This window comes from Lacerta agilis, chromosome 4 (genome assembly GCF_009819535.1).
Source record: "Lacerta agilis isolate rLacAgi1 chromosome 4, rLacAgi1.pri, whole genome shotgun sequence".
In the NCBI taxonomy this organism is placed as follows: Eukaryota; Metazoa; Chordata; class Lepidosauria; order Squamata; family Lacertidae; genus Lacerta; species Lacerta agilis.
Window position 1 is genome coordinate 38629398 of NC_046315.1, and position 18987 is coordinate 38648384.

At 42.7% G+C, this 18987-nt stretch overlaps 1 protein-coding gene across 1 annotated transcript; it reads right to left on the reverse strand.

Annotated features, from left to right (window-relative positions):
- Positions 1-719: 719 nt before the first annotated feature.
- DUSP27 (dual specificity phosphatase 27, atypical) lies at positions 720-16188 on the reverse strand. The gene is made up of 6 exons (XM_033146780.1): positions 16000-16188; positions 14380-14504; positions 10148-10242; positions 7891-8122; positions 5054-5271; positions 720-4224 (listed from the first exon to the last, which is right to left on the reverse strand). The coding sequence occupies exons 2-6, from the start codon at positions 14484-14486 to the stop codon at positions 1343-1345; spliced, it is 3534 nt and encodes a 1177-aa protein (XP_033002671.1). The 5' UTR covers positions 14487-14504; positions 16000-16188; the 3' UTR covers positions 720-1342.
- Positions 16189-18987: the final 2799 nt, after the last annotated feature.

Below are 18987 nucleotides of genomic sequence, written 5' to 3' on the forward strand. Positions count from 1 at the left end.
AAGGATGTTGACAAGCTGTTATGTGTGCAGAGAAGGGCGACCAAGATGACCAAGGATCTGGAAACCAAGCTTTATGAGGAATGGTTGAGGGAGTTGGGTATGTTTAGCCTAGAAACGAGGAGACTGAGAGGATATGATAGCCATCATCAAATATCTCAAGGCCTGTCACATGGAAGACGGAGCAAGCTTGTTTTCTTCTGCTATAGAAAGTAGGGCCCAAACCAATGGCTTCAAGTTACAAGAAAGGAGATTCTGACTAAACATCAGGAGAAACCTTCTGACAGTAAAAGCTGTTCGACAGTGGAATGGTCTCCTTCCTGAGGTTGTGGACTCTTCTTCCTTGGAGGTTTTTAAACAGAGGTTGAATGACCAACTGTCATGGACGCTTTAGCTGAGATTCCTGCATTGCAGGGGGTTGGACTAGATGACCCTTGGGGTACCTTCCAACGCTACAATTCTATGATTCTATAATCCATAGCAAACAAACAGATGTGACTCTCTTCCCTTTAATGTGCACACACCAATATATAGCCTGGATTCACATTTAAAAGGGATAATCACCGCTGTAACATATGTTTTCTAAGGCTAGGCCTGATGTTTTGTTCCAAAGGTAATTGGTTCTATCAAGTGTTGTCTCCTTTATAGCAAACAAAATTAAAATCTTTAAACAAGATCTCCCCATGTGACCAATGATTGATATTTTGCTCAGTTACAAGTTGTCATGGGAACAAACATTACATTTATTCTCTCAGTAGTTTCCCTTCTATTGATACACACAAGAGAAAGAAAAGGCACTGTGGTTTGGGATTTCGAAGGAAAGGAATAATATAAGTTCAATTGTACTATCCACAAGGGAACAGGGCATATATGCTGTAAGAGCAGCTACATTTTCAAACTAGTGGCAAAGGCTGCTGATTCTGTTCCAATTCTAATCATGATGAAGTGGAAAGGAAAAAAAAAAAGCAAAAACCCCAGAGTGACTCTTCAATGATTGCAGTAAACAGAATCAAATGAATATCTGAAGCAAATTAGCTGAGCCTCTACTGTTTCTTTTGATTATTATTGTTAATTATGTTTACTGTTTTGTTAAAGAAATTGTCTCAAAAACCACTTGGTGCATTTCTGTACACCAATAATTGACTACTGACACAATCCCCTTTTCTTGGGAAGAACCACTGTCATTAGTATCTTCATCTCAGGTTGAGAATTAAAGATAAGAGAATACCTGTAGGATTAAAGCAGTGCTCTGTTCTGGGAAGGGTGATAGGAAATGCAGTGGAGGTTGATGAGGCTGAGGGACATTTTAGTTTTGGTTTCTTGTAGGCACTGTGGAGGCTTTCTTTCAAATGGGAGGGGGAGACATGGAGTTGGCATGACTTTGTTCTCTATCACTCCGCTCCTCTCTCCTTCGACGGAGCTTCGCTGTAGTTTCTTCTTGCCGATTTCTCCAGGCAGCAATTATGGCATCATCATCCATTTCTTCCTCCTCCTCCTTACGCATGCTTTGCCTGTGTCTGAATAACTGCCTTGATGCATAACACTCTTTTCTTTCTTCTACCTTTTCTTCTTTCTCTGCATTCTCCTCAGACTTTGAAAAGCTCTGGGTGAACTTTCTCTTGGCTCCAAACTCAGACGTGTCTGAACTGGACTCCTCCTCGTGCTCTTCCAAGCGATGCGACCTGATCCGACTCCTGGTGGGTGGTTCAGGGGATTCTGAGCTGCAGGATGGTTCTGGTGTCCTCCTGAAAAAATATGGCTCTGGACTTCCTTCTCTGGAACTTGTCTCACTGAATTTGGACCGTGTAAATGTGCGAGCTGCCTTATCTTCTTGTGCAGAGGCAGAGGAAAATCGCGATGAGGTTCTCTGCAAGTCATCTTTGCACTGAAAGGTTGAAGAGCGATCAATTTCTTCTCTTTGAGATCTGCAAAAATTATAGCTAGAAGCCTCAGTGTCCACCTCTCTGAATGATGATCTCCTGTATTTTTCTCCACTAGCATCAGAGCAGTCCTGGTATGAGGACTTTTCTTCTGTTTTCAAGCCACTGAGCCACTTACTTACATTCTTTTCTACCTCTGACCTTACAGCACCTGCTCTGGCAAACTGGCCTGAGAAAGCAGATGCTGTGTCACTCCTGTCATTATGAGCTTCTAAAGGGTACCTAAGGCCACCAGTTACATTTTCTGCATAATTTTCTGCCTTCTCATCCTCATCCTCTTCCTTGATCTTTTTTTTCTTAAATAAAGTGCTACGTTTATTGTCACTGATAATCTTCTCGGTCTGGTAATCTGACATTTTCTCTCTCATCTCTGTTTGCATCTCCCTTTCCTTTCTGTTAAGTTTCTTCAAGTCAACCTCATCGGCAAAGAGGCTGTAAAGAGGCTTGCTTGTTTGTGTCACTTTCCTACTTGAGCTGGATCCTCCTGTCCTTCCACTCATTGAGGTGTTACAAGACAGCATGGACTGAGTGTCAGCATATTGGTTGCCCTGCTGGTGAAACAGTGAACTAGGTAGTGATAAGCCACTTTGTGCACTAAGCAGAGATGCCTTGTCATCAGGATCAACTGATTTAACACTTGAAGCTAATACCGATGATGGGCGGGACAACATTAGGATCTCATTTTGTTTCTGAGCAATAGTTTCACTAACAACATTGGCAATCCAGTTCTGAATACTGGCTATAGATATAGTGTCTTCTGGGCCAACAGGAAGGTTGGGAACACCTGTAGCTACTGAATGGTTTGACGTTGCCCCACTACCGCCTCTAGCCTGAGAGAAAGATGAGCGATTCGTCTGCATGCTCAATACTGAGGCAGAATCCTGTGCACCATTTGCGGAAGCTGTTGATGGCAAAAAGGCCGACAAAGGGATGCTTCCACTCATTGTACTCTCTGCCTCCCAGCTGCAGAGAGACTGACTTTCTTCCAGAACTTTCTTTGAGTGTTCAAGTAACTCCATTCGCCTCTGCTTTCTTTTGGAAGAAGCAGAATCTTCACCTTTAGCAAGCTCCACAATATCATCCTTATTCTCATTGCCTACCTTCTTCTGATGTTTAGCCTTCCAGGCTTGGTAAGCTGTCAGGTTGATATCTGACAAGTTCTTCTCCTCTTCCATAGCCTCTTTATTTTGTTGGCTGCCATCTTCATCTTTTGATTTCTCAGAGGCCTCTGAGTCTCTTTTGTGAAATCCAAACTGAATTCTCTTGATTTTCCACCTTTCTAAGGCAGTCAGCTTGTCTTTGTTCTTCTGACAGAAATTATAAAATGAGCTAGTATCAGATAACATACTTTCCTCATCCATATCCCTCCCATTTGTTCCATTGTCAGGCCTTGGATTCTCATGACCACATTTAGTTCTGGAATGATATTTCCGAGAAGCTTCCTTCTCTATCTCCATCATCCTCTCATTCCACATATCCCAGCTGCTTTCTGTAGACATGGAATCTGTACGCCCTCTCCTCATTCTGTTAATGCCACTTGCTTCTAGCTGTTGTTTCAAGATTCTGATCTCTTGGCTACTCACACTTTCTCTTTCACTTATATCATTTACAGAGCATGGTCTTTCTCCCATTCTAGAACCTCCATCTTCCTCCTTGGGAAACAAGTAGCTTTCCATTTGGTACTTTTCATTTTTGGACTGCCACTCTTGGATCACCCGATTCATATCTGCCTCAGATTCCTCCTGTACCTGAAATGTAAGGTCTGAGGGTTTGCTTTCTCCATCCTTGTTTGAAAGTTCCTTTGCAGGCAAGCCTTGCTTCTTCCTCCATTCTTCATAGAGTTGTTCCTCCTCTTCTTCACTGATAAGAGTAGGCTGCTTGGAAACCAAGCTTGATTTTCCCATAGAGGAGGAACTCATTACACTTCCCAGGAGGCTTGTTGTGTCTTCTTCTTCCACCATGATAGAGTGGACTTTGGCTCCCATGATACTCCCAGAATCTTCTCTCCCAGACATCAAGGAAGAGCTTCCAGCTCTGACAACAGAACTCTGGCTATTGGCTGTGTCATCATCAGAATCTTCTTCACCTTCCTCTTCTCGTTCCTCCAATAACTTTTCATTGAGTTCCCGGAGCTGTTTCAGGAAGCCATCATTGGGATATATGGCGCGCTTCTTGCGTATAGTCATCAAGGCTTCTAAGATTGTCATATGATGAAAGATCATCAGATAAGCAGCTACCAGCACTGCTGAGCGGCTGATTCCCATTTCACTGCTGACCAAGACTTTTCCTAGAAGTAAAATTATACAGGTGGTTAACTACTGCCAGAGGAATACTGGGAACTGTCATTCAACAACATCTGGAGGACACCGGATTTGGGAAGTACGTAACAAGTCTATTTCTGAAACAGTTTCTGGATCAAATAAATAGTTGGTGGGGGTGGGTGGGTTCTGCCAACATTAGTCTTGGTTTAATTTATCATTAATACCTAAACTAGGAACATGGTAAATTAAGTTAAATAAATAATTTATATATTTCATCACAAAAATCTCAAAACATTTTAAGCATAGCAGCAAATGGGGGAATATATGCTGCAATCCATTCTAATCCAAAGCAATTCTTATTGAGCTCATCCTGGCTTACTCTCAGTTAAGTGACACCAGTGTTGGTACCATGGTTCCCATCACACAGGCCACTCCTGCATCTTTCCCCAATTTATATTCACTAGTGTTGCTAAACCATTGAAACTTGGTGCAAATCCATAGAAGAACAACGATGCTCCAAAACTTGGGAAGAATTCCCCCCCCCCCATATTAAACATGTTTTCCATTATTATATGCATACTCAGAGGAGAAACTTTAAAATGGACTTAAGTTAGTCATATCTGTTGCTTTCAATGAGTCCACTCTGAGATGACTTAGTTGGCTTCAACCCAATGTGCTTATTTATTTTCATCTTCCTAAATGGTTAACATTGCCATGGTAGAAACATTAAAAACACAGTCTGAAGAGTAGAAGGAACTTCATTAGTGTGTATGAGGGGCCCTAATACCTATTTCTCAAATGATAATGAACCAACAGAAGCTGAAAATGAGAAGTTGTGCAGTTTGCCCTACATACCTCTGTAGGTTAGTAGAGCTTCATCAAGGAACTCTGCAGCCTCACGAAAATGTTTAGAGATGTCCATATCTGGGAAATCATCCACCTCAATACCTAAATACTGGATGTTCATGCCATTGTAGAAGTCTGGTCCTGTATACACACCAGTGCCATGAGCAGCATTAAGCACATGAGTAATTCCTAGTCTCTTTAGGCGACCTTTATTCACTGCAACACTCCTTCAAGACAAAGGAAGAGAGGTTAGATTCTGCCTACTTTCTTGAGTATTTGAAAACTAGCCTAACAGCCAGCAATAGAAAAACAGGTTGAGTTGATGAGGAACTCTGCAAGATTGTACAGACTAGCAATATGAGTGATCTACCCCACAGGTGAAAAAATAGTATTGTAAGTGCCGAGCATGTTCACAACATGAGTTAACTATCTGGTGGAACACAAAAGGTTACAATAGCCACATTTGCATGCAATGGTAAGACAAAAAATTGCTCAGTGCGAACATCAGGGCTGTCTTACCCATAGGCGCTAGGGGTGTGGGGCGCCCGGGCGCCAGGCTCTCAGGGACACCAGGCTGAGAGTCTGGGGCCGAGAGTTGAGTCCGGGGAAGAGCCCACCAGTCAGTCGGAGCGGCTCTTCTGCTGCGGGCGACTCTGTGCCTTGGAGTTTGGGGGCGACTGAGCCTGTGAGACACTGAGGCGGCCATCCGGCTCCGCCCTCCTGCACACCTGGGACTGGGCAACCTGTGGGGAGGGGCGCCGGGTGGATCTCTGCACCCGGAGCCGCATGTGCTTAAGACAGCCAAACATGCTGGCTGCCAGGAAGGAAACTGCATTGACTTTGGTCTTTCCTGGTCCTTTTAGGTTAGTGAAGCACAGCAGTTAATCACTGTTTGTTGTCCAATTCCACAGTCATGGTTAAACGCTCTCATCTTTAACCATGATCCCAAGGTTTTTTCTTGGCTATAGATTGTGGTAGAAGACTAGCGAGTTTAACCATGATCCCAAGTTTGGATGGTATGCTAAGCAAAACCTTGACTTAGCTGCCATGCCATGTGGAGTTGGCATGAGCTCCCCTTTGGGAGCCAGCATGATTGTGCAGTGTCAGTTATACTTTGTCTTACAGTGACACGTGTACCAGGCCAACATGACAAATCTCTGAAGTCTCATAACTGTGTTTTATATTAGGCATATTTATACCCCACCTTTCTAGTGTAGCCACATTACTCTGGGTGGCTAACAACACATTTAAAGAACACTTACAAAATCAATTAAGGAAACATCAGCAATACAATAATAAAACAAAGAGCCAGGAGCAGGATATAAAACCAGCTAAAAAAGGGCCAGTCTGCTAAAAGTTTATTAGCATGGCAGATCAATAATGCCTGAACAATAATGTCATAACCAGGCAATGGGTAGTCAAGAGAAAGGGAAATAAACAGACCTCTTGAGGAAGGAAGTTACATAATTTAGGTGGGATCACTGTAGCAGCCCTCGCCAATGATTCACCAAGTCATGCCCCCGCCACTGATTGGTCATACAGGAGAGCCTCCCTTGCTGACTGTAATGAGTGGACATGCTCATTTGGAATGAGATTGCCTTCTGGGTAGCTGAGCCACCAACCAGTTAGGGTATTTAGAAAGTTGCCGCACTTCATCACTGGGGTCATAAATGCCCCACTGATAAAATGTTTACTATTGTTGCCCTGGGCACTGTGGCAAATGCAGGGAGCAAATCATCTACAAGGCACATAAATGATTCTCCCAGTGCAACACCATCAAGATATCTCATAAGGCCTTCGTTCCAATATGTACTAGGATTTTGAAATAACTGGGTTAAGGGAATATGATGGCTGCAAATGTTAGAAGACTCATACAACAAATTGTGTGATAATCATTGTGATTTGACATTTGGAAACTGTGACAAGCAACCATTGGGGGGAAAGCTTTTTTCATGAACAAAAATGGCTCAGAAATTAGAAGGTCTTATTTATAATTCATGCTCTTTTGTTTAAAACAGCGTTGACAGCAGCTGTTATTTGTACATTGGCTGGTCTTCTTCTTAAAGCAGGCTTTATTCATACCATGAATCAGAGAGAATCAGGGCATGGCAAGTCGAGGCTGGAACTATATAACATGGTCAACACCTTTCAACCTCTGAAAGTAATGGCTGTGCATTTTCCTCTGGCATTGTTTAATAATGCAAAATGCATGGTGTGATGCCATCACATTATAATTTTTTTCCACCCCCGCAAATGGCAGCCAATTAGGTGGAAAAAGGAAGTGAAAAGTCATAATGCCATGTTACAAGTTCTGCATAACTAAATGTTATGAAGGTGATAGAAGGAAGAGACATCAGATTGCCTGTTTCAGTGGCAGCTGCACCTTGGCTGCAAAGTACAATTCTGGCCTGATGGAGGGAGAGGAATCTTCACTTGTCCAATTTAAACTTTCAGATTCCAGCAATTATGTGAGATGCCAATTCCCCAATGCAATAGAAACAGCATCAACTAGTTGACTAAGAAACTAACTTTCCTCATTAATTTGGTTTAGGGGTTTTTGATCTCCCACCACTGGTGTATGTAGTCTCCTTGACTGCATCCAAATCAAGAATGCATTGGAACGCAGGCAGGAGATCAGGCTATAATATTCACCCTATAACAGTTTCTTCTTAACATATGTTAAGAACAGTGATGTTCTTAACCTAAGTTTATCTTGGGATGGGTCTCTTGAGGACATTTGAAAGATTTTAATTTTTCACCTAGGATTATTGATCTTTTTCTCCAATAAAGTGTGAGAAGTCCGACTCTAAGAATGATAATCAAAGAGAAACAGTCTTCCTACTCACTTTTCTGCTATGAAGACATTTGGCCAGACTTCATCAATGGCATCCTTTGGAGACTCAAGACGGTCTTTCACAAGTGCCCTCTGCAAATCCATGACACATGGTGTGTTGAACAAGCTGGTGTCATCTATCTTTTCCTTAACCCGATTGTACAAGTCTTCCACCAGTAGCTGCTCTGCAGATTCGAGCATCCCTGGACACCCAGAATCTGCTTTCACCTCCTTTGTCTTCAGCTCTGGAAAGAAACAACACTTACATTTTCAAAATTGCACCTGTTTACCTTTGACATGCTTCTCAATGACTGTTCAACAAAGGGCAGATTCACACCACTCATTTAAAGCATGTGGCTCCTCCCAAAGAATCCTGGGAACTGTCATTTGTTTGGGGTGCTGGGAATTGTAGTTCTGTGAGGGTGAAACTACAGTTCTTAGGATTCTCTGGTGGAAAGCCATTTGCTTTAAATGTGCATTGAATGTGCTTTAAAGGCAAGGAGTGGATCTTCTCAAAGTGCCTGGGCCCTTGATCTGAGCTATGGGCACATCAATGCTCAAGCTATAATCTTGAAGGACTATTGAATATTGAAATCATAGTGATAAGATCTTGGGATCTTGGTAAGCCTAAGTCTTGTGATCTTCATTTGAGACAAGTGGTGACCAAGGAAAGCGATTTTCAGTGACTTTGCCTCCTGTATGGAATGTCTTCCCACAAGAGGCTCACCTTATGCCATGCTATGGTATTTTAGGTATCAGTTGACACTCTCTCTCTCTCTCTCTCTCTCTCTCTCTCTCTCTCTCTCTCTATATATATATATATATATATATATTGTTCTCCCAGACCTTTTAATTATAATGGAATTATAATGGAGACACCAATTTTGTGCTTTTATAACTTTTCGACAAGTTATTCCCTTTGCTGGTTTCACATTGTTTTAGCTGCCATATTGGTGTTTATTTATTTATTCATCACTGGTTTTAGTTCCATGAAAATGTTGAACTTTAGTTTGCATTTTTAATAGCCTGTAAGCTGCCCAGAGAACTCATTCACATGGGTATACAAATGTTATAGAACAAATAAAATACTGTATCATAGCATTCTACTGTATTATAGTATTTCAATATAGAGTTAAGTAGAATCTCATTCCAATAATGAATGGAAGGCAGAAAGTAGCCTGGCTACCTTTTAGGGCAAACACTTCATCTAGTTGCAGAGCGCACTGTGATGCACCACCCCTGAATTAAAAAGAAAAACCCCTAGAGTCTTGTTTAGCAAAATATAAAAGAGAGACATATCAAGAGGGGTTGTTTGGTACTAGAGTAGCTTCAATACAAGCCCATTTAGCCTTGTTAAGGCACTTGATTACAACAATGAGGAGAATTCATCAAATAGAATTTAAATGGTAAATCCATGTGCTACTTAGTATAGCATTAAATTATCCAACAATACCCAACCCCATGGCCAGGGTTCTTCTACAATATTTAGCTTGGAAGTAAGGGCTGTTCAGCAACGGTCCTCAGCAACTGTACTCGGAAGGTTTATCCTTGCGTCTTTTGCCTCTGATTGCTTCTTGTTCAGTTTGGCAGTAGCATTACTAATGCATTGCCTCTTAAGTAGCTGGCTCCTATAACCCATGGTAGGAAGCTTTAATTATTGATCTCTATTCATTATTCTTTTTGTATTAGAGGGAACCAGTAATTAAAGTCCTCTCTCCCCAGTTGAACGGGAGTTGACTAATTAAGGGGCAATCACCCTGCTAAATAGGAAGCATTTAGAGGCAAAGGTGAAGAAACCTTTTAATTCAAGGTGCGGTAGCCCAGCGAAGCTTCAGTGACACTTTGCCAATTCACACACTAGATAGGCTGGAATGGCAAATGTTTTAAATTAAACAATGCTACCAAAAATATATTAATAAAGATATGAGAACACTACAGGAAAACACAGGAATGCAATAGTGATCAGTATTGATATCTGTGTTTGAGTCCTTGTCAGGGAAAAAGGCATGGTAATGATGATGATGTCATATGGAATCTCTGTAAAAAGTGAGTGCACAAGGACAGCACTTAAAAAATACACTGTGATTATGGAAGTAACTTGAATCAGCAGAGATTCTATAAATGGTCTCCAGATATTATAATTGAGTTGAGAGGAAGAGACCAGAAATCATCTAGTCTATTCCTCTATTCAAAAGTAGGGGCACCTACTCACCAGCCTCCCCTTACTCATAAACCCATTGTCTTCATTGCCTTTTCTTTCTGCCTCCTACCTTCGTTGATGATCTGTTTAGCAGCCACAGCAGATGACAGATGGATGGGCTCCATGAAGATGCTCTCAGTGTCTGCATCCGATAACACCGAATATCTGTTAATAAATGACAACGATGTGAGGCAAGCTTCTACAAGTTGTTTGACTCACCTTTGACAGCCTCCACAACTATTTCAAAACAGAGCAGCCTGAGGGTGAGGGGAGACTGTACAGCAGAACAGGAAGGGGGTGACACTGGGAGATAGCCCGTGTTTGCGTACACACAAGCAATTGAAAAAATGTCAAGACAAGTTTACATTTCCCCATAACGCTTCTTTTATTATTCATTCTCATCAATGTGTTCCTCTTCCCAAACGTGCTGAATTAATATACTATAACATAAAATTCACCTACAGAAAACTAATGCTACATTCCCCTTTGTTGTATGTTAATTTTACCTGGTACCTGGTGGGGGGAAAGCATTTCCCAGCAAAAATAAAATAAAATGTTTGTATAAAATAATCTCCTGTCTCCCATTCCCTATTCCAAAATGAAGAGCAAGAATGCTCTCATGGCAGATACTGTAGTGATACACAGATTTTGTAATATAATGCTTGTAATATTCTTTGATGTACAGTAATGCAGGTGGGGATGAGGAAATTGCTGAACCTGGCATCAGCTCAAAAGCAGCTCAGAGGCAAATGATGCATTGCTGTCTCCCTCTGAATCTGGGATTTATCAGCCCAACATCTCTCCCCTGGAGATAAAGGGGAGCGTAGAGCAAGGAGCATAGCTGTCAACTTGCCCCTTTTTTTGCGGGAAATTCCCTTATTCCAGCGCTGTTTCCCATTGCAAAAAAGGGAAAGTTGACAGCTATGGCCGTTTCCCAATGCAAAAAAAAAAGTAAGGTTGACAGCTCTGGCAAGGAGCAATGACCAAGCATTAGGCCAAGAATCCCCCTGCTCTCTAGTGACACTCTAGTTACCACTGTGGTAAAGTTACAGAGTCCTGTGTCTCTTTTTACAGAAGAGGAAGATGTTTCCTTTTCATCCACTAGAGGGTGGATGATAGTCCAGATGTCTCTGACTGTTGTAAACAGAGGGTTGCCTGACAGCTGCATTAATCAAAATTGGTCTCCATAGCAACCGACCATGAAACGTTATATGGGCAGCCAGCTTCCCAAGGCAGTGGCAGTGGAGAAGGCCGGGAGAAGCCTGTGATGTCTAGGGGTCAAGTGTACAAAGCACTAGAGAGCTGGGGCTTTAGCTAATGCATATTAAGCTGGAGGGACTGGCTGAGGAAAGAGCAGGAATGGAGCGCTGGTGTTTATGTAGCAAGTGTGAGCATTGCCCTTTCATTGCCTCTGTCAAAGGTAAACCAAGTTTTTGCCCCCCCTTTCAGCCCTTTCAAAGCAGCTAAGGCTGCCATTTTGCCTAGAAATCGATTACTTAGGGCAGAATTCAACTCATGCATCCCAGCAGCAGAAGCCAGCATTAGGACTTCAGTTTGAGCAACAGGGTTCCTCCCTCTCCTTCTTCTGTGTCCCCAAAAATTGGCTAGGAACGGTCAAGAGAACCCCCAGAACAGCACTTGATTGTTCCATCTGGCAAGCTATGAAGCTTGCCTTGGCAGAACCATCAACATAGTGCAATGTTGAATTTCACCCTTAGAATCTAGACACACCATCCTCTACAATACACCCTGCAGCAGCACCAAGATGCTTATTCCTTTATAGCACCAGAGGATGTCAGTGTGAGTTACGCCTCCTCAGCTTAAACTAAGATCTGTAATTAAGGGTCTGGAAGGTGTTGTTCTGCCAGCATTACAAGCAAACATACAAGTAGCACTCATACTTTTAAGAGATCCCTTGGCTTCTTGAGTATGCTGAAACTGAAGCAGAGACAATGTTTTGCTCCACTGATAGTGCTACCTTCAAAGCCACCTGTTTGAGGTATTGATGCAGAGAATCCAATTAGCTTTCTGCTCATGGATGTGTGAAGGAAGCCACCAAGCAGTTGTTCTGCAATGATCAAGCCGTTTGGTACTGATGGGAGTTGTAGACCAAAACATCTGAAGGGCACCAGGTTGGAAAAGGTTGTTCTAAAAGCTAAGGATATGAAAACTATCTCTGGCAAATTCCTATTTGACATGCGATTTGTAGAAAGCCTGAAGCCTTTAACGGCTGTGTATCTTTAAAGCACATCAAAGCACATTCTGGGCACTGTAGTCTACCCCTCACAGAGTAACAATTCCCAGAAACCCTTAACAAACTAGTGCCCAGAATTTTTGGAAGGAAAGAATGTGGCTCAAATGAACTTTAAAGGTATGCTATACACAGCCAGTGGCAGGGAATATGTGGCAACTCTAAGAACAGGAGTTTTGGGTTTGGAAGCTCTGTTGTATTGGAGCAAGTGAAGAAACATACAGAGAGCCCTTCCATCTCTATTGAGGACTGCTGGATCCATAGTGAAGAGCAACAGGCTGGTATAAAAAGCCTCTCTCTGCTGACAACAAAAAATTGTTATTTAAAAACATTTTAGTTACTTAAACCATGAATTCCTCCAATATTTTACTGGGGGGGGGGAGAAATAAAACACCTGTTGAAAATGTTGAAAATCAGGCACAATAATTTAGGGAATATATAGCCCTTCAGGTGTTATTGCACTCTCCTTCCATCAGTGTCAGTCATCATAATCAATGGTCAGGAATGATGGAAGTTGTAATCCAGTTGTAAACCAAACTTTCCCATCCCTGATTTAGGCATATTTAACTGGCTGAGAGTAAATTCAATTGAAAACAACATTCTGAGTAGATATGAACAGAATTTAACTGTTAAGTTGTTTAATCACAAAATAGATTTGTGTGTCTCTAAGAGAGAGGGTGGTCTTTCCCCCTTTTGCTCCTCCCCAAAGAATAATCTAGCAGCATGGTAAAGAGAAAGCACAGATCACCCCAATAACATCTAGAGCACAAGTGACTGCCCTCACATACACATTCAAAACACCATGGAACATTTTTTAAAGCAATTCCAAGTAGGTTTAGGGCATATTAACAATGTACATGCAAATGAGCCATATGCAAAGAAAAAACCCAACTTGGCCAAGTGTATCTAAGCTGCAGGAAAGACAGATGGCTTGGCTAGCAGCACTCAGTCTCATCATCAGCCATGGGAATAGAAACAGATAAAAGAAAAAAATGAATCTGCCTACAGAGCCTGATTTATCCTTTAATATCCCTAAGGAATAGAACTAAGAACATGCCAGAAAACAGGAGCCCCTTTTACATGTTCAGTGAATCCATGGGGTGAGGGTTACTTGCGACTACGTCATTAAGTGTACAAACGTTCATTAATAGGCTCTACTGAGACGCTCATATAGACTGGACCATGCTTTTGCTCACTGCCTCCTTGCTTCCTTTCTCAAATTCCCTTGACTACTTTGGTTGCTCTTTTCTGAACCTTTGATGGTTCTACAATATCCCTTTTGAGGTGAGGCGACCAGAGCAGCACACAGTATTTCAAGTGCGCACATGCCGTAGCTTTGCAAAACAGCATTATGGTATCAACAGCTGTATTTTAATTCCTTTCTTAATGATCCCTAGCATGGAATTCACTCCCCCACCCCCCACCCCGCACCAACAGTTGCCACACACTGGGTCGAAATCTGCTGAGCGATGCCTTTGAATGAGAAAAAGGCAAGATCACACAGGTTTGGGGCACTGAAGAAGGCTCTCTCTTGCAGACTAAAACATGCTGGATAAAGAAAACCTCAAAAATAGATAGGGGCTGACTATTGCTTTCTAATTGGGATTACTGGGCATGCCTCTATGCAAGACCCAGAAATCCTGCTTCACATAAGATTCCAAATTTGTACAATCAACTGAATCAAACGCTTGAATCCAAACAAATCAAAGAACTGTGAAAAGACTGATGCAAATGATGGCAGCTTGGGTGGGCTCTGTTTCCTCAGTGCTGCCTCACTTAACTTTGATAATGCTTTTCCCCAATAACACTTGAATTTGTGGAAAACCTCAGTTGACCCAATTAGATTAGCTAAATAATGCATGAGCTCTCCACCCTGGCTTCTAAAACAAATAAGAAAGAACCCCTTAATTTCTGCCTTGCTCAGAGTTTGGATAATGACCAGGGTTATTGTAAGGCAATTTAAAAAAGAAGAAGTGGGAAGGCTAGAAAATGACTGGAGTTTGTTCTATGTGATCAGAGGGATATAGAGGCCTACTTGGCAAAAGACTCACCGGCTAGGAGAGGGACTGCGAAGATAGTGGGCCTGCACGGCTTTCACATCAGGGCCTTCTCCATCGGGCACCACCTGCTCACCATCTGAATCCATACCACTTGCCATAGTTGCTGTGGGAACACGCTGGAATTGGGGAGGCTGGGATTAGGAGGATCAGAACGTACTAAAAGGCAGAGGCACATCGAGCAACCCATCTGCCAAGCTACAAAAAGCAGATTGGTGTGGTTCAGAAAGGGTGGGGTGGGGTGACTGAGAACGTGAAGTGTGAGAGGTTTCCTTTCCACAACGCACCACCCCAAGCAATTGAGATCAAACATTTGATTCCACACGACTTTAAACCCCAGGCCTCTCTTCCGAATAGATGTTTGCCATAAAGCGATACCACCCACTGGAAAGGAGGCAAGACACAAAGGAGCCTTCGGAGGCACTATATTAAGGGAATTAATGGTTAGAGAAACTGTTAACACACCCTCCAACATTTCTCTGATGAAAATGGGGACGTCCCATTCCAGAATGATAATTTTACTATATATACCCCACACATCTTACGGGGTTGCCCCAGCCACTCTGGGCAGCTTCCAACATCTATAAAACACAACAAAACAGCAAACATTAAAGAAAACTTCCCTATACAGGATTGCCTTTGGACAGCTCGGGGATCGGATAACTCCATACCCTCCAACATTTCTCCAATGAAAATAGGGACATCTTAAGGAAAAGTGAGACATTCCAGGACCAAATCAGAATCTGGGACAGCTTTTCTAAATCAGGGACATCCCTGGAAAATAAGGGTGCTTGGAGGGTCTATGCTAATACCCCTGGGCTCACAGGCACCAGCAGTCTGCGTGCCTCCACCCCACTTGGCAAAACTGAGCTGCCTGCCTATCAGCGAGAGCAATCCAGGGCCATGTGGATCCAAAGATACACACGTCCAGTACACACACAGAGGGGTAACTGAGGGCCATCATAGCCAACCCTAAGCCAATTAGTGGAATAGGCATATGCATTTAATATGCCTTCTAAAAGCAAAACCCTTTTGTTTTTGTTTTTTTTAAGTGTGAATGTTCACATAGGTAATAGCTACTGTAATATTAAGTATAAAAAGTAATCACAACAAATGCTCTTAACAGTGCAGCACTATCTACTCGGAAGTAACTTCGGTTGTGTTTAGTGGAACTCTCCCCCAACTAAGATTGCAGTTCAGAATAAAGCAGGGCTAGAGGTTTTTTATTTTGTAATTTAATTTTCCGAGTGGACCTATAAGCGTTACCAGCACACTTTGTCCCCCACCCCACAGCAATCTGAAATGGCACCCCTGGGGTCTGCTCTTGGGTTGTTAGGGCAGAGTCTAGAGAGGCAGCACTTGTTTCCTGAGGCTTCTCCATACAGGGGAGATGTGTGACCTGCAACAAAAATACCTGCTCCGTTTCAGGCCACGAGGGAAGATGCCTCTTCCCTTACACAGTCCCCTTTCTCGCCCCCCTTGCAGCTTGTCTCAGATGTCAGGAATGCAGCTAGGCCTCCGCAGGCAGGGTGGCGGTGGCAGTTGTTGACACCACACAGTGACCCAGCAAGACCAAACGAAGCAAAAAGCTATGAAAGCCCCACAGCAACTTACCGGTTCTGCTGGGAGGGTACTTCTCCTGACAGTTTAATGTTCCTTGTTAGCAGTAAAGTGAAGCACCCAGTCAAAAAAAGAGCAGGGAATTAGGCCGCCGGGATCACAGTCAGGACAAGGGCCGCTGCCCTCCTTCCCTCGCTGTGATTTCTTCCCAAAGGGGCAGGACAACTGTCAGCCTCAAATTTTATCAGCCTTCTAATAATAGCACTTCCAGGCACTGGCTGTCAGGTTGCCGAGAGAGAAGTGCAGTCCCTGCTTGGGCTTTTTAACTCTATCCCCACCCATCGAGGGACCTCACTTGGCTGTGGAATAGGCCAAATATATGAGAGGCAATCATGCTATTTGTTTTTATTGGGTGCCTGAGCCGTGTCCGTTCAGAGGTCAGAAAGATGGCTTCCTCCCTGCCTCAGAATTTTAGTCCTTGTCATCCCGTTTCCCCACCCCCTCTCCCTGTTCGACAAATTTGCCCCAGGGATCTTCCCCAGAGGGAATCAATTGCAATTTCAGAAGAAGGAGTCACACTGAGATCAGGCAAAACCAAACATTGTTTATTCTCGAGACAGCGCTGCATGTGCAACTCCCCAGCTCATGCTGTAAAGAGGGAGGGCCCCATCCTGTTTACATTAAAGGTAACTTATACCCTATACAGTAGTCCATTTGAATTTCCCTCCTACATTCTCCTATTTGTTAGGAGACTGCAGTTTACAGACTTCCCAGTCCACCTATTTTATATTTATTAAATAGTGGGTGGACATAACAGACGACACAGATATTTCTCCAAGAAGTTCTTTATAGTAAGCTGGAACTGAACTGAACACAAACAGCTCAGCCAGCCTGCTTTTATAGGCAGCTGGCTGACAACATTGTAACAACAACAGCCCAGGGTTTCCTGCCTAAATTAACTGACGTGGACCTGAGTGAAAACTACATACACAACACCCCTGGTGACCAGAGTGAGAACTTCAATACATAACAATATTTCCCCCTTGATATGCACCCCCTCCATTACATACATCCCATGATCATGCTGATTAGCTCTAGCTCCACCAGGGGTGGTTTGATCAATATTCATAACCCTTTTCAGCATGCACAATAGTTTTCTAATGGTTCTCCATTTTCCCTCATGATTCCGAGTCACCCAGAAACCTTCCTTGTACCTTTGTTGTTGTTGTTCAGTCGTTCAGTCGTGTCCGACTCTTCGTGACCCCATGGACCAGAGCACGCCAGGCACGCCTATCCTTCACTGCCTCTCGCAGTTTGGCCAAACTCATGTTAGTAGCTTCAAGAACACTGTCCAACCATCTCATCCTCTGTCGTCCCCTTCTCCTTGTGCCCTCCATCTTTCCCAACATCAGGGTCTTTTCTAGGGAGTCTTCTCTTCTCATGAGGTGACCAAAGGAGATAATGCCTTATAAGGCATTATCTTTCGGCTACTCTCAGTGATTTCTTAACTTGACTTATTACCATGAGTTTCCTCTTTCTTTGCAACGCAAGCAGTTACAACAGCAAGGCATGGTCATTTCTGCTAAGCTTTTCCTACCCATTTATCCCACAAACCCCACATCCCTTCTGAGCCATCTTGGATTACCACAGAACAAGACAAATGGTAGAATAAAAGATCCTTTTAGGGGACCTCAGGAGACTAATATTCTTTCATTCCCATGAGGTAACTCAGAACATAGGAATATGCCTTATACTGAGTCAGGGTGTGAGAATCCCACACCCCTTGCCCTAGGCGACACATTAGTGGGTGGTAGCAACAGAGAGAGACAGAAATAGGATGGGAACCCCAGATTTACTAGGCTACCCTACCAGGTTGGTACTGGAACATGTCACTTTCCTAATCTCAAAAGTACAGTCTTAGAAGAATGAGATAACCAAGACTAAAGGACACATTAAAACATATCGGTGTAAGTTGGCTGCAATATCATCAACTCAACGGAAATTTTAAACCAAGACTAAAGGACACATTAAAACATATCGGTGTAAGTTGGCTGCAATATCATCAACTCAACGGAAATTTTAAACAAGATAAAATGGAAAATGGGTTTGACAAGTTAATTTCTGAACTAGATAAAGGACACCTCTCAAATAAAAAAAAAAACGGTCTAAACTGTATAAATTATTATTAAATTGTCACCTAAAAGACGAAGAAGTCAAAGATGTAATGGTAAAATGGGCGCAGGAACTCCAAACCTGCTTTAATTTTGTAACCTGAATTTTCTGTATGCATAGAATCCTACCTAAAAATAAAGACAGTTTGGAAGTGACCTCAGTTTCAAATAATGGACACAAAAATACTCCATACCCGGAATTTTCTAATAGTTGTGATGTCTTGTGTGTACCAGATGTACACAGAATGTGTTCCAAACTTGTGCCAAAGTTCAACTTTCTATGTATTGTGAAAGGGCCACATTTCTGGTACTCTTGTATGTGAGTGAAGCAGAAATATATGATAACAACAACAGAGTGATATCTCAAGGGTTTGTGAGAGGTAACACAACCCTTTGGCCCCTGTTTCAGGCAACTACAGGTGGTGTCTGAGGAAAATTAAGAAAAGCCAGGACGCCAGAAACAGAATAGTGATTTTCTGAGCTTTAGCTATAAATGTACCCTAGACAATAAATTGCAGCACAGTGGGTGGAGAAAGTGGAAAGTGTTTTAACAGCACACAACATGAAAACAGTGCTGAATAAACAAAATATTGTAGCACATCTGTCAGGTTAGCAGAATGAATAGAAATTAGGCTAGGCTGCCACAGATAACACCTAGTCTTGATGTCTTTAATGGCTAATGTCTTGAATAATCACCATAAAAATTGTAGTGCCTGCAGCAGCACCAGTGTGCTCCTCTTACCACAATATTTTTCTCATAGTACTTGCACGAGCACTTTCACCTGGGCGTTTGTGATACGTTATTGCTTCTTTTGTGTACCCGTCTGTCAGAAGGGATCAGGAATGATAGGTTGTTTGCTTAGGTGCGGAT